Source organism: Callorhinus ursinus, unplaced genomic scaffold (genome assembly GCF_003265705.2).
Source record: "Callorhinus ursinus isolate GAN/ISIS: 27379988/994484 unplaced genomic scaffold, GSC_fseal_2.0 scaffold5, whole genome shotgun sequence".
Lineage (NCBI taxonomy): Eukaryota > Metazoa > Chordata > Mammalia > Carnivora > Otariidae > Callorhinus > Callorhinus ursinus.
The window spans coordinates 65,764,602-65,780,875 of NW_027397067.1; the positions used below are offsets into that span (position 1 = coordinate 65,764,602).

The 16,274-nt window shown below is 51.1% G+C and overlaps 1 protein-coding gene across 4 annotated transcripts in view; it reads left to right on the forward strand.

Annotated features, from left to right (window-relative positions):
• Window positions 1-15,549, forward strand: part of ZHX2 (zinc fingers and homeoboxes 2) — a 153,970-nt gene extending 138,421 nt beyond the window's left edge. For all 4 annotated transcript variants that reach the window (XM_025871056.2, XM_025871055.2, XM_025871058.2 and 1 more), the window contains 2 exons: window positions 986-3,738; window positions 14,264-15,549. In XM_025871056.2, coding sequence (XP_025726841.1) covers window positions 1,219-3,735 — 2,517 coding nt within the window. In that variant the 5' untranslated portion in view covers window positions 986-1,218 and the 3' untranslated portion in view covers window positions 3,736-3,738; window positions 14,264-15,549. The remainder of the gene's footprint in view (window positions 1-985; window positions 3,739-14,263) is intronic.
• Window positions 15,550-16,274: the final 725 nt, after the last annotated feature.

The following is a 16,274-nucleotide window of genomic DNA, read 5'->3' on the forward strand; positions in this document are numbered from 1 at the left end:
AACAGTTCAACCTGATTAGCAATCAAGGAAAACACAAAGGCATATTAAAATTGAAGCTGAAGCTTAGATTAAGCGTCTAACTGGCAAGGCTTTTTCACGGTGATATTTCATACAGGTAGAGTGGTAAGTCGGGCATTCTCGTTCACTGCCAAGGCAAAGGTTGGCTGGTGCAAAAGTTGGCCATATGAGTCAAGAGAACTTCAAATGCACAAACTCTTTGACCCAGTGCTTCTATATCTAAGCATTCATCCAAAGGTCGTTGTCAGAAGTAAGGACTCCGGGTATTGACTATAATTTCGTTGAGATGAACCAAAAATTGGAAATAAATGTCCAACAAAAGTTGAATGGCTAAATACATCACTTGTGGTCTGTCCCTACAAGATAATACCATGCAGCCATTTTTTTTAAATCGTCATTTTGCTCAATATTTCTAGAAATGAGGGACCTTTCAATGAGTGAAAGGAAGGAACTATTTGGGGTGATTTTTTTCTCCTTTATACTTCAAAGCATTTTCTGGATTTTCTCTACTGGTGATTTTACTCTTATGATAAGAATCAAACGTCGATACCCATTTTCTAATGCCCGTGTAAACACCACTTGCTGGCCCCAGGTATGCGTCTTGCTTCTGATGTAGCATCAATTTAAGTAGCTTGAGAGCCCAGTGGCCTCTCGTCTTCGATATCCCCTCCCCACCAGCCCACACACCGCTCAGTGCCTTTGTTGCTTTTCTGTATCTGTTTGCCTCTAAACATGAACGAGTGACCTGCACCCTCGTTTGCTTGCTCTAGGCCAGTTCCCACTGCTGTTTCCAGAGAAAGGAAGAGAAGAATATGATCTTTCATTTTCATGTGCCCCACTCTCACCGCCTGCCCTTACCTAGGTGTTTGCTTTGTCTGGGGGGCCAGTTGGGGTGGGTTAGAAAGAAATGCTAGCTTCTCCCGCCTTATGGAAAAACACTGACCCTGTCTTTGTTCTTATCCCACAGATATGATGCTGCCTCTTGTGTGTAGCCATTGGCGCAGTGACAATTTTCTGTGCTGAGATCATTCTCAACACTCGAACATTAGACTTCAGCACTCAAGGGAAGCCAAAGCCATTGGTGGGGGAATAAAAGCCCAGAGCCTTTTATCTTACTTGTTCCAAAAATTGCACTGCCCCTTTCCTACCTGCCCACCCACCCCACCCCCCAAATTAAGCTATTGCACGCAGACAGGCAGCATGGCGAGCAAGCGAAAATCCACCACCCCATGCATGGTTCGGACACCACAAGTAGTAGAACAGGATGTGCCCGAGGAAGGAGACAGGGCCAAAGAGAAAGGAATCAGCACGCCGCAGCCTGAAGCAGCCAAGGACAGTTGGACAGTGGAACCCGAAAACTCTTCCAAAGAAAATGAAGTGATAGAGGTGAAATCTACAGGGGAAAACCAATCCAAAAAACTCCAAGGTGGTTATGAATGCAAATACTGCCCCTACTCCACGCAGAACCTGAACGAGTTCACGGAGCACGTCGACATGCAGCACCCCAACGTGATTCTCAACCCCCTCTACGTGTGTGCCGAATGTAACTTCACAACCAAAAAATACGACTCCTTGTCTGACCACAACTCCAAGTTCCATCCCGGGGAGACAAACTTCAAGCTGAAGTTGATCAAGCGCAATAATCAGACTGTCTTAGAGCAGTCCATCGAAGCCACCAACCACGTCGTGTCCATCGCCACCAGCGGCCCGGCGAGCGGTGACAGTGATCCTGGAATCTCCGTGAGTAAGACCCCCATCATGAAGCCAGGGAAACCAAAAGCTGATGCCAAGAAGGTGCCCAAGAAGCCCGAGGAAGCCACCCCCGAGAACCACGTGGAGGGGACGGCCCGCCTGGTGACCGACGCGGCTGAGATCCTCTCCAGACTCGGAGGCGTGGAGCTCCTCCAGGACACGCTAGGGCATGTCATGCCTTCTGTCCAGCTCCCACCAAATATCAACCTTGTCCCCAAGGTCCCTGTCCCGCTGAATACTACCAAATACAACTCCGCCCTGGACACGAATGCCACCATGATCAACTCCTTCAACAAGTTCCCTTACCCAACGCAGGCTGAGTTGTCCTGGCTAACCGCTGCTTCCAAACACCCAGAGGAGCACATCAGAATCTGGTTTGCCACACAGCGCTTAAAGCACGGCATTAGCTGGTCCCCAGAGGAGGTGGAGGAGGCCCGGAAAAAGATGTTTAATGGCACCATCCAGTCGGTACCCCCGACGATCACCGTGCTGCCAGCCCAGTTGGCGCCCACAAAGATGTCACAGCCCATCCTCCAGACAGCGCTGCCATGCCAGATTCTCGGCCAGACCAGCCTGGTGCTGACTCAGGTGACGAGCGGGTCAACAACCGTCTCCTGCTCCCCTATCACGCTTGCAGTGGCCGGAGTGACCAACCACGGCCAGAAGAGACCTTTAGTGACTCCCCAAGCTGCCTCCGAGCCCAAGCGTCCACATGTCGCTCAGGTGCCAGAGCCCCCACCCAAGGTGGCCAACCCTTCACTGACCCCGGCCAGCGACCGCAAGAAGACAAAGGAGCAGATCGCACATCTCAAGGCGAGCTTTCTCCAGAGCCAGTTCCCTGACGATGCGGAGGTCTATCGGCTCATCGAGGTGACCGGCCTTGCCAGGAGTGAGATCAAGAAGTGGTTCAGCGACCACCGGTACCGGTGTCAAAGAGGCATCGTCCACATCACCAGCGAATCCCTTGCCAAAGACCAGCTGGCCATCGCAGCCTCCCGACACGGCCGCACATACCACGCATACCCAGACTTTGCCCCACAGAAATTCAAAGAAAAAACCCAGGGTCAGGTTAAAATCCTGGAAGACAGCTTTTTGAAAAGCTCCTTCCCGACCCAAGTAGAACTGGATAGGCTAAGGGTGGACACGAAACTGAGCAGGAGAGAGATTGAATCCTGGTTCTCGGAGAGACGGAAGCTTCGGGACAGCATGGAGCAAGCTGTCTTGGATTCCATGGGGGCTGGCAAAAAAGGCCAAGACGTGGTGGCCCCCAATGGTGCTCTGTCTCGGCTCGACCAGCTCTCTGGGGCCCAGCTAGCTGGTGCTCTGCCCAGCCCTTCACCAGCAATTACGAAAAGCCAAGAACAGGTACATCTCCTGAGGAGCACGTTTGCAAGAACCCAGTGGCCTACCCCCCAGGAGTATGACCAGTTAGCAGCCAAGACCGGCCTGGTCCGAACTGAAATTGTGCGTTGGTTTAAGGAGAACAGATGCTTGCTAAAAACCGGGACCTTAAAGTGGATGGAGCAGTCCCAGCACCAGCACCTGGCTGGCGAACACAGTTATGATGCCCCGCAGAGGAGAGCCACGAGGGCTGGCACCACCGAGAGCCCAAAGAACGGGAGCGAGGTGGCTCAGCCACATTACAAGGACCCCAAAAAGCTCTGCGAAGAGGACTTGGAGAAGTTGGTACCCAGGGTGAAAGTGAGCAACGAGCAAGCAAAAGATGGGGCTCCGGCCAAGCCTTCAGAAGCCACCTCGGACAGGTCAGAGGGCCCCGGCGGGGACGGCCCGGGCAGCGACGAGAACGAGGGGTCGGGTGTTGTGGATTGGGTGGAGGTCACGGTCGGAGAGGAGGACGCCGTCTCAGACAGGTCCGACGGCTGGAGTCAGACCGCAGCCGAAGGCGCCGCAGAACTGGCCGGCTCAGACTCCGACAGCATCCCTGCCGAGGCCGGCCAGGCCTAACAGGTAACTCCACCTGCTCTCCACCCAGGGAACGAGGGGAGCATGCTGCTTTTCCTTCTTTTTATTGCCAGGGTCAGTAGAGGCTGTAGGGGACAGAGATGTTGACACAGACGATGGGGTCTTGTTTTTAAAAGGAAGAAAAGTAGTGATGCCAGCAGGCCGGGTCGAAAGACCCGGAGTGGGTCCCGCAGGACCAGTCAAGACGGTCGTTGGCTTCACGTAGGATGGAACGCAGGTGTGAGCCAGCAGGATGCCAGAGCAGAGTCTGCTGAACATATAGAGAGAGAGCAGGTACAGAAGGAGGGAGGGTCAGGGAACCTCAGAAAGGAAAGGAGCATGAGTCCCGTCTTTGCTTGGGGTCTGGGGTTTTTATGAACGATTGTGGTCTAGTGCATGTGGCCTCTCAGGCACCCAGGAACTGGTCAGAACAAGGACAGGGTGCAGGTGTCCTCCTAAGTCTCTCATTCCCTGGAGCCCAGAGGGGCTGGACATAAGATGTCTAGCGCCAGGGGTCTGGAATAGGCAAATGCACCTGCCGGCCTCGCCCGGTCGTTCCTGGGATGTTACCTATTGTGCTGGAAGACTCCAGAGAAATCATTAACTCCTTGCCCTCCTTACAAGGAGGACATACATTAAGGCGTGTGTAGGGCAGAGGTGCAGGTCCTCTCGAGAACAGAAGCAGGAAAGGGAGCAAAAAGCAGACTTTTGGGGGCTTCTTCAGTTTCCTTGTAGTGACTCACGAGGTGTGGCAGATTCTGTGTCCCCATCTGCAAGGCTGATGGGTGATGATGCTGCTGCCTGTGGCCTGTTTTGGCCACCACCCTCTGGGGCCTGTCCATTCTGAAGTCGAGATGCAGTTGTAGCACGGACAAATCCTTCGCCTGCTTTGTGTTCCCTGCTCTAAGAAACAAACGTGAAAAGGATGTGTCTTTTCCTTTTCCTTTTTTTTTTTTTTCATTTTCTTTCCTTTTTGGATTTTTAAGAGTAGTTAACCAAGTTTACTGGCTAGAGATCTGGGGTTGTGTCTTTTAACCTGACAGGTCTGGGTATCTGCCTTGGCATGGCTAAAGGAAGGCACGGATCTCACTAAGTAACCCAGCCCCTAATTGTGCTGATTGGGTCCCTGGAACCCCTTCAAATCTGGAAGAGACTGATGTAAATGAGGCCTGTGGAGCCACAAAAGCCTGGGAAGGGAGGTTACCATGGTTACTAATGGCCATGTCATCCACATGATGGGACATGCCACCCAAGCCCTGGTGTTTGTGCTTTCACGAGAGGTCTGTGCACATCAAGGCCTAAAAGCCCAGGCGCCTGCTTGGTGGTGGGTTCAGAGTAGAGGGGGCAGCGGGGAGAGGGGTGCAGGAGGCAAAGATCACCTTGGCCAAAGCCGAAACGTTCCAAGGGCAGCTTGGAAGCATGAGGAAGATGTGCGATTTACAATCTGCCCGGATGGGCTTCTCCAGAGGTCACTTAAAAGGTAACAGAAGGGGACCCCGCCCCCCGCCCCCCACATCATCTTTTCAAATCATAAAATAAAGGTAAGAACCTCCAGAATGATTGAAAAGGTTCCCAAGGGAGCCCTGGAAATTACCATACCTCTTTATTAATGAGTTCGGACAACTTTGGTCAGCCACTCATCGATTCATTTATTTTGTAGTAAGATAAGGTGCCTGGCAACAAAATAAAGTCTTCTGGAAACCCTGTTTTAGCCAGTTCTATCAGCTAGTGAAACAGTGATTTAAGGGACAGCCAATTGCAGATGCCATCAAGTCTTCTCCCCCCCCGCCCCCCACCCCGACTTTTCCGGAGGGAGATGATGGGTTACAGGTGAAGATGCAGCACAGCGGGGAGGGGCTAGTGATAGGAGGGGGCTAAAGGCTACGGAAGCCACCGATAGTACCCACTGCCCCCCACCATCTGGCTACCCTGGTTCCTCCCTCTGGCTATTTTCCCGCCTTCTTTTGAGACCCTACCAGCCACGCCCATATCTCCCTCGTTGAAATGAGGGAGCAGTTTTTTTTTTTTTTTTTTGTCCAGTCAGAATCTGCCTGAAAGCTCCTTGTTTGCCTTGTCTTCCATCCTTGACCTCTTCCAGTGCGTGACAGAAGTCTGCGTGATTGCCTTTTCCTCCTGCCATGGAGTAGACAACAGGGTTCGGTTCAATTCAGCAGATCCATTCTGCGCACCTACTGTGTGCCAGGCTCTGTGCTAAGCACCAAGTTAACGGGATGAAGAAGACAGATGAGAGTCCTCACTCACATGGAGCTCAGTCAGGCCGAGGAGAGAGGAAATTGCTCTTTCCTTTACTGGCCGGGGTGATCCGTGCTGTGATGGGGACGTGCACAGCTGTGCACGGGAGCACTCAGGAGGGGCACCCAGGCTGAGGTCAGGGCAGGCTGCCTGGAGGAAGGGACAGCTGTCTCAGGGGCTAGCTGAGGGGAAGGAGTTAGCCAGTGCACCAACAAGGAAGAGTGGTTCATGTGGAAGGAGCAGACAGGGCAAAGTTCCAGAGACAAGGAAGGAATGGTACAGTTAAGGAACCAAGAGTGTTGGGGCATAGCCGGCAAGCCGAGCGTGGGGCTCAGGGGACGATGGGAAAGGGCAACTGGAAGAAAAGACAATGGTTTTCCCCAGCAGGCAGAGCGATTCCGAACCAGTCGTGTTGCCGAGTTTGAACATAGGAATGCTGAGTGTCCCTGTCTCCCAGAGTGAGCTCGGATGGCACTTCCAGATCCCCATCCCTGAGTGGGGGCTGTCTAGAGGGAGGCCTCTAGATGGAGGCCCCTGCGGCCACCTGTCCCCATGCCTTCTCCCCCAAGCTGTACCACCACCAACAGCTGAAAATGCCCACCTATGTTGGCTGTCACCGTGTGGCCCCTGACCTGAGGCCCGAGAGAAAGACAAAGAGGGGACACAATGCTAGAATCATAGAGAGCAGCTTTGGAGGGAAGGGCAGAAGGATGAAAGGGAGCAGTACGAGGCCTCCTGAGGACCCGAGGCGGGGCTAAGTGCTCTGGCCACAGATGCTCTCACTCAGTGCTCCTAGTGACACTGACAGGTAAGCTTCTCTAGATTTTTTTTCTTTTTTAAGTTTTATGGGCTCGATCCTATGACCCTGAGATCATGACCCGAGCCAAAATCAAGAGTCAGACACTCAACTGAGCCACCCAGGGGCCCCTCTTGATTTTTATAAACCCAGAAACTTGAGGCTCAGAAACCAAGGAGCTTACCCCATTCTCCCAGCCCCTCGGCTCCACCCCAGAGCCCTGGCTCCTTCGGCTGTCTCTGGCTCTCTATTTTTGACGGAAATTCCCCATTTCTGGCTGACCCCCCCAGCGGTGGGGTTGGGAGGTGGGGAATACCTAGGGTGTTTAGAATCGACCATTAAACACTAGATACTTCGGAGATGAAGGAACTAGCTGCTTTCTTCCCCTCTCTCCCCCGCAAAAAAAATCAGGAACACCCAGAAACCCCCTTTTACATTTCTTTATGGTAAACGCCACAAGCATGAGCTGAAAAATGTTCCTAAACAAGATGCTAAGATCTGCTTGACACCTGGTGACATCTGACATCCCTACTTGGCTTCCTGATATTTCCGAGGTGCCACTATACGGAGAGACGGGCTGCCATCCGCACTGGGGGTGGCATCCTGGACAGAGGCACCCCTTAAAGGAACCTTTCAACTTGGAAGAAATCCCTCCAAATTACTTCACAGCTTTTATGAACTGAACACATGGGTCTCTTGAAATTCATAAATATTCAGTGATGCCTTTATTTAAACACATATTTATTTAGGAAGCTGCAGTTGAGTTCAGTTGTTACACATATAATAATCCTGAAAATAATGCACAGTTTTGGCTTCAGAAAAGGTGTTATGGGACGTATATACGAAAGAGAGAGAGAGAGAGAGAGGATGAACTTGGGTGAGCCCCTGAGAGCAGACACCTGGGTTTCCCCCTCTGTTGGAGTTAAACATCCCCTCTGCTAGAGCTTCCCAAGGCTTACGACAGCGTCCGATTCAAGCTGGGCTCCCTCAGCCTTGAGGTTAGACAGAAAGGTAACGAGTCCTTTCCAAACCTTGAATTGTGTTGTCTTGACTCAACCTCTAGGTCTAATCATCGAGCCATCCATTGAGAGACCTGTCCTGGTAAGAGGCTGAACAGTAAATTCCTCCTTTCCGAAAAATGAGTCAGAATACTTGAGCCACACATGGCCAGACATATGCCTCGATGTTTGGCCAGATGGAACATCCCAGTACTCCTACTACTAAGAGTTTCTATTTACTGGTCTCTGCCATGTGCTTGGGATTCTTCTAAGCACATCCAGTAAATCATTTAAACTTCACTTCATCCCCCGTGAGGTAGGTGTGGCTTTCTTCCCATTTTGCAGAGGGCAAAACTGAGGCTCAGAGAGACTTGCCCTGGGTTCCCCATCTCGAGGCTGGTGGAGGCTGAAGGCCACCCCTTGTCTGTCAGGCCAGCGCCCGACCCAGCCACAGGGGCAGCACCAGTATAGCTCAGGCCAGACCAGCAGGACTTGGCCATTTCTTAATACTACACACAAAAACTAATACACAAGTGCTCATTCACTAACTCTGCTACCTCCCAATTTGTGACAATTTCCAATTCATGACTTAGGGATGGATTTGGAGAAGAGATAAAGTTTGTGAAATGCCAGAAAAATATTTTCTACAGTTCAGCTTGCTTCAAAAATTCAAGGCTACCAAGTGTTGCATCCTGGCTATAATTTAGGATCCAGGATATGTGTGCCCCCACATCTGTTCAGATTAGCTGTCTAAATACAGATATTTGAATGAGTGGACGGATGGAAGGATGGATGCATGGATGGATGGATGAAAATGTAATTATCTGTTTCCCTGTCTCTCCGCCACCAGACCCTTGAACACAGGGACCATATCCCATTAATCTCTGGGTCCCCAGTGCCTGATTCAGAGTGGATGCGGAATAGCAATGTATTGAACCACCCTGAGAATACAAACATAGTTGGCTCTCAGTTGTCTGGAATCTGGTATTTCAATCCTTTGCTCCTCCTCATTGTTTTCCATCACTCGGTAGCCCCAATGGCTGACAGCAGGCAGAATAGAGGCGCTGGGGACAGTTTGCTTTCCATGTGTGTGAGCAGCTGAAGGAAAAGGTCTACTGGAGAATCCCTCACTGGGTATTTACTGGGCGATGCTTCTCAGGGACTGCACATTAGCCTTGCTGCCCCGGCGCCTAATGGAGAGTTAAATGTGACTACTTCCATTTACCTAATTCTGGAGCTTCTCACGTTAGGAACTCTCACTGTGCTTTGGGAAGCTTGTAGCAACTTAGGAACCATGAAGTCTAAGTTCCCTCATTTGTCAGAGGAAGGATGCGGGCCCCCCAGGAAGAGGAAGTTCCTGGTCCAGAGGCATCCATCATAAGTGACTTGGCTTCTTCGTGCATCAGGGATTTGCGGTGTTTGCCAGACCCTGGGGGGCTGTGGTGCCCAGCATGTCCCTGACCTCATGGAGCCCACAGTCTAGTGAGGGATGAAGCTTTAAGCAAACCAAAAGGAAAGACTGCCATGCTGACCAGTTTTTTGAAGGAAAGGTACATGGTCTGTGAGAATATAGAATTGGGGAATTAGACTTGATTTAAGTGGTTGGGGGAGTTTTCTCTGGAGAGCTAATAAATGAAATCCAAAAAGTCAAGTACAAGCTGGCTGAGCGGAGAGGAGGGGGCCAGCATTCCAGGCAGAAGATACAGCATACTCAAAGGCCCTGAGGCCAGAGGGAACTTAAGACATCAGGGGACCTAAAAGGTAGCCATTGTGGCTGTGATTTGCCTGAGTTCACACTTCATAGACATACAGGGGTTAAAAGCCAGAGTGCTAAGTGGACTCACGTATAATCCAAATTTCCCTTGAAACTCCTCTACCTCACCAATAAGGAAGACTCTAGGTGATTCTGTGTGAATGATCCTGTAGAGAAAGGTTGAGGCACTCTGAGATACTCCAGGAAGGAGTGAAAGGAAAGTCATGTTGCAGAGATCTGGGTGTTCAGACCTTTCTGCCCTAGTGGTAAATGGAGGATGGATGGTGGAAAATTCTAGAGCATCCACATGCCCATTACTTTATTCTCTCTTATGAGTAAGTTTCTGTAACCTTAACACTTACAATATTAGCCAACTAGGGCTGCCAGAACAGAAGGCCACAGACTGAGTGGCTTAAACAACATAGATTCATTTCGTCACCCTTCTGGGGGCTGAAAGCTCAAGATCCAGGTGCCAGCAGGGTTGGTGGCTGGTGAGGCATCTCTCCTTGGCTTGCAGGCGGCTACCTTATCTCTGTGTGCTCTCCTGGTCCTTCCTCTGTGCATGTGCACTCCTTAGAAGGACACTAGGGCCCCACCCCTATGACCTCATTTAACCATAATCACCTTGAAGGCCCATCTCCCAGTACAGTCATATTGCAGATTGGGCTTCAACAGATGAATGGTGGGGGAGGGGACATAATTCAGTCCATAGCACTAATAGAGTTGTCTGTTGCTGTCAAGATTAAATGAAATAATACAGGTGAAATCCCCTAATCGGGGTGGCGGGGAGGGGGCATTAGCCTTAGCATCAGCAATGCTCAGCTGCCTACTCGGAATTGACTCTTCTATATGGAGAAGACCTTGGCCAACTGCTTCCTGCCTTTCCAAGTTGACTTTTTCAGTTGGGGCCCCACTTGTACAAGCTCATGTCATTGGGTGTTAATTGCATCTCAGAGGGGTGGGGGTGGGGAGCTGAGCCCTTACTGTACCAGGCACTTTGCATGTGTTGACAATGCTCTGAAGTCAACATTTTTTTTTTCACCTTATGGTGGGAGAAAATGAGGCCCAGAAAGGTAACTCATCCAAAATCGTTGAACTGGAAAGTGGGGGAGCTTGCCTTCAAACCCAAATCCACATGCATAAACACGAGGGCTATGCCTTGTGAGTTAAAAATACAATTCAGTTTGCTCAAATTCTTTGGACTCCTCTGGATAATGTTCTCGGATGGAAAAAGGGCGGGAAGAGCCAGTAGCCCCTCTGATTCCTTCCGCCATCGAGTCTCCTTGCAAGCAGCCTGGGGGCAGATTTACCTGGCTTTTAAGTCTCAGCAATTTTCCCAAGCCCAGAGGCTCCCCCGACTGCTGCAGGGAAAGAGCGCTGGCCAGATGTGCCTGAGGTGACCGTGGCCTGGCATGGGAACGATTTGGGATGGGATGGAGTCTTCCTGGTCCCCTGGGAAATTGCTCAATCCCTCTCCCTGCCACCCTGTTTTCCTTCTCCCAGTTCTAATTAAAATCAGACCATGCCCCCTCTCAAGAAAAGAAAGTTTGACTCAAACATTATTCAGATAATAAATCACTATCACAGTGCTTGTTTTCCTTTCTCACGGAGTACAGTGTTCCTCTCTCCCGAGTCCACAGGGCTTAGGGAAATCCCTACAGGGAAGATTAAAGAGATGGAGAAACAGAAAGGTAACACATGGGGAAAGAATTCTAATTGTTTCATGTTTCCCTAACGTGTAAAGTAATAAAGAGGCAGATGTTGCTAAAGAATTGGATAGTACTTTTTAACCTTCCAAGCTGTCCCCAAGGTAGAAAGGGGCCGCTGTGGAGGCAGAGGGTCCCCTGTCCTGGGCAGTGTTTAGGGAAAGGCTGGGTGTCCGCCTGGTAGAGGTGTTTGAATAGTGGCCATAAGCAAAGGGCCTGATGACCTTGCTCTTTCCTCCCAAAGCTGAGATCCGGTGCTCCGCGGGATCAAGTAATCAATCCATTGGGTCACTGGTTCTCTGCAGAGGGGAATGTCTCTGACCCAGGGGTAGGATTGCAGCTAGAAGCGCAGGGGATTAGCAAGCGGCCACATCCTCAAAATCACTGTGCTACTCGAAAATAGAAACCTGAGGCGGGGGCTCTGCCACCAACCTTGTGTAACCAGCCACCCCTCCAAAAGCACCGTGCTTTTCCCGTCTTTCATTCACTAATGAACTTTGGAGTATCCTGTGGGGGCCAGACCCAGTGCAGGGAGGGGGCCCAGGGGTCAGCCGTGAACGCTGTGGGCCCCGCCCTCGTCCTCCCAGGATGTACAGTTGACCAGGCGGTTGGAAGACAGCGTGATACGGTTGTGCTGGGGATGCCCAGGCGCAGAAGCCTCTCACAAGGAGACCCCAGCGCACTGGGGAGCAAGGCCTTCCGGGGAAGCAGCCTGTGGCTAGCCCGGGCTGCCCCCGGGGGAGGCGCCTGGGTCACTGCTGTGTCCCTCCCGGGGACACGGCCCTGCCTTCTGTTTCCAGCAGCTTCCCAGCCTCACTCTGAGAGCTCAGCCGCCCCCACCCCGGCCCTGGCCACTGCGACGCACCCCGGGAGAGGTCAAGGAGAGCTGAAGTCTGGCGGCTTCAGAGGTGCTCCCAAGGGCGCAGAGCCATCCACAGACACCCGGGGTCTCTGCAAAAGCAGCTCTGTCTCTTGTTCTCCGGGTCACCCTTTGGCCCTTGCAGTCTGTTTTGGGCGGGGGGCGGGGGCTGGTTTAAGGGCTTTGTTCGGTAGTTCTTTTCTTCATTAATACATCTGGTTGCAGGATTATGTGTGTTCATGTCCACAAGAAATGACACAGGGAATCCTAACACTGCTGGATGAAGAACCACCTCAATGCTGGGGTCTGTCTAAAAGTGGGAGAGTTTGTGCCATTCACTCGAAGGGACGGAGTTCCGTCCCATTTTTGAGAGGGAAAGAAAATGGGTCTCCTTGCATGCGCGTGCGCACACACACACACGCACACACACACACACACGAGCTCACTGACCCCTACAGCCCCGGTTTTACACCTGGCCTTCCTCATGGAAAAATGAAGCAGTCTTTGGGGAGCACCTGCTTGCTGGGCACTCCTCCTCTGTGACCCTCGCAGCGGCCCGGCAGGTGTGAAGTACGGAAGCGAGTCTCGGGGACATGAAGTGACGTGGCAGAGCCTGGATCCTCACTACTCCACTCTTTCCACTCAGCCGAGTTCGCAGGAGGCTGGCAGTGGTCCCTGTGCCCGCACTGGACTGGTGCTGTCCCCTTGCCAGCCCTGCGCCCTCCCCTGGGATTCCTCTGCCCGGAGCTCCAGATCCTGGGAGCCCACGGGGCAATAAGGGCGGTCCGTCTTCACTTCCTAGGGCTGCCTTCAAGCGGGTGGCTTCCACAGCAGAACTGTATTCTCTCACAGTTCTGGAGACTGCAAGTCTGGTGTTGGCAGGGTTGGTTTCTTTCTGTGGGCTGTGAGGGAGAGTCTGCTCCACGCCTCTCTCCTGGCTTCTGGTGGGTAGCTGGCAGCCCTCGGCATCCATAGGCTTCTAGATGCATCACCATGGTCTCTGCCTTTGTCTTCGCGTGGTGTCCTCCCTGCGTGAATCCGTCTGTGTCCGGATTCCCTGTAAACGACGTCACCAGTTGTATTGGATTAGGGGCCATCCTAATGACCTCATTTTAACTTGATTACTTACCTCTATAAAGGAATCTCCACACCGGTGACATTCTGGGACCCTGACTGGGCCACTTCCTGGCTGTGTGACCTTGGGCAAAGTATTTAGCCCCCCCTGTGCTCAGTCTCCTCAGCCGTAAGATGGGGATAATGGTCGCACACCACTGGGCTTGACATGAACATCAAATTAAAAATACACCTAAAATGTCTCATCTCGTTATGATCCTACCATGCTTGGAAAAGGCTGCACCTAACAAAAACAACAAAGGTATATAATACTGTGTAGTATACTTACCAATTATACTACTTACTATGTAGCCGCGTACCTGACACTGTGCCAAATGCTGGGGCGTATGTCAGCTTACTTAATCAGCACCTATTATGACCCATTTTGCAGAAGCAAAAACTAAGCCCTAGAGAGATTAAGTCACATGTGTATGGCCCAACTGTCAGTAAACAAAATAGTTAGGACACGAATCCAGTTTGTCGGACTCTGGAACCTCTTAGGAACCACTGTGTCTGGCCGCCCCCCCAACACACAGGAATAAGGAAAGGGCCTTATAATGATGTAAACAATGCCAGGGCACCACCTCCACTTGCCCGGAAGACCCTGCTGTTTTCAAAAGCCTGATTCTGGGGGCGCTTCCTGTGATGTCAGACTGGGCTCAGAAACACACATGCCTTTTTAAAAAACTGGCCCCAGCGCACCTGGGTGGCTCAGTTGGTGAAGCGTCTGCCTTCAGCTCAGGTCATGATCTCGAGGTCCTGGGATCGAGCCCCGAATCGGGCTCCCTGCTCAGCGGGCAGTCTGCTTCTCCCTCTCCCTCTGCCCCTCCTCCCTGCTCGTGCTCTCTCTGTCTCTCAAATAAATAAAATCTTAAAAAAAAAAAAAAAAAAAAAACCTGGCCCCAAACCTGGGCACTTTTCTCTCCTGCAAGCCCCAGGATGGCTTTGGAAGGGGTCCTCCCCAGGAAAGCCAGGAAGAGCAAACCCTGCCCCCTCCCCCCAGGAATGATCATCTCCTGACATCTTGTCTCTGGTTTTGTGTCGTCTTCCTAGGGACGTCCATCAGAACTGCATTGCTGATAAAGGGGACTCTCTGTCTTTAACGAAAGAAGAGAACCTCCCTCCCCGGCCGTGGGCCACCCTGGCCAGAGACTCCAAGTGGAACCACTTAGCGGGCGCGTGGCTGCAGGGTACAAGAACCCCATTCCTCACTCACACCGCCCAGAGGACCGGTGGGAATTGTTCATAGTGCCAAAGTCCTACTACTGCGTTTTCAGTGGGTCCCTGTAAATAGTTTGCGCCTTCGCCCTGGCCCCCCCCCCCCTCTTGCTATACTGGAACCAATTTGTACAATGTGGGAATTTTGTTACCTTTTTAATCAAGGGCAACGTCCTTTTCCAGCACTACCATTGTAAGGTTTTTTCCAGGCGGGAGGGCTGATCACACGTGCTTTTCTCTTTTTCTCCTTTTCTTTTTTTAAAACTTTATTTTATTAATTTTGGGGAGGGGGGATGTTAGCATTAGTGCCATTGTATCTACTGGATTTTAGGTAGGGAGAGTTCCTTTTTTTTTTTTAAAGTAGTTTGAAATTTGGGCGATTTCTCTGTGGGAAGGGCTAGGATTGGGGCATCTGTCTCCACTTTGAGAGGGTTTACAGATGACAGATCTTCCCGATCAGATCCATTTCCAGTTCTTCCCCCAGCCACCCCTGGGGCCCCTGTTTAGCCACGCACAAGGCTTTCAGAACTGCCAACAGGTAGATCTGGTTTCTCAACCGACTGGCCTCTTCGGCTGACCTTGGGCCGAGCCAGCACCAGAGACCTGGGGAGCAGATGGCTCCCCACTTTCAGCCTCTTTTCAGATACCAGCAGAAAGGGCTCCCACCTTTTTAGCATTACCATTACTTCTATGAAATTGAAACAAAAAGAGGTCTTCCTATCTAGGTGGTACAAAGATGAACAGCTTCGGTTTTGATTTCTGTTCCTGACTGGCTTTTTCTCAGTGTGGTTTTTGACAAGATTTCAGTTTGAAGCCTCACCATGAATTGATTTTTGTTTGTTTGTGTGTTTGTTTTTGGGCCAATTTTAGATTCCTGAGTGCACTTTTTTTTTTCTTTCCAGTTAGTCCTAACTTTTAAAGAGGAAAAACCAAGAGACCTATCTGGTGTAAATGTTGCAATATGAGTTGTGTTTGCAAACCGCCCCCGCCATTGCCCCCCATTTGGGTACACTGCACAAATAAAATGCTAGGGAGTTTGGAAAAAAAAAAAACAACCATTTTTTCTAACTTGTTGCTCATTTGTTGTAACTCAATAAAGCAAAGACTAAACATTTTTATAACCTTTTCTTCTGCTCCTCGTTCTTCATTGCTGTCTGGCTCCTCGGGCATGGCGTGAGGGAAGGGCTCCAACTCAGCCACCCCCCATTTCAGAGCGGTTATGACCGATTCGCTTGACATTTCTCATTTTCTGTCTTCGTGAGGTCCGACAGCACAAATGGGACTTTAAAAACAGGGTGTAAATGTTGATATGGAAATCTGTCATATCTCTTTGACACAGAGAAGTAAGTGATAGGCCCTCCCTCCTCCAGGGTCTTCACAAATAGATTCATAAACTCCTGCAGAGTGGGAATGAGATCCACAGGCCAGGGGCGGCACCATTGCTCACACTCACGTGACCCAAGGTAGGTCACTACCCTCCCTGGGCTGCCGAGGACTGGGGACAAGGACACTGCCATTTCTCGGAGAAGGCTGGCTTTTGTGTCTCTGCCCAGGTAAGGTTTCAAGAGTCCCTCACTATGTGAAGAAAGGGGAGCCCTCTTACACTCGTGGTGGGAATGCAAGCTGGTGCAGCCACTCTGGAAAAGAGTGTGGAGGTTTCCCGAGAAGCTAAAAATAGAGTTACCCTACGACCCAGCAATTGCACTACTGGGTATTTGCCCCAAAGATACAAATGTAGGGATCCGAAGGGGCACCTGCACCCCCGTGTTCATAGCAGCAATGTCCACAATAGCCAAACTGTGGGAAGAGCCCAGATGTCCATCGACAGATGAATGGATAAAGATGT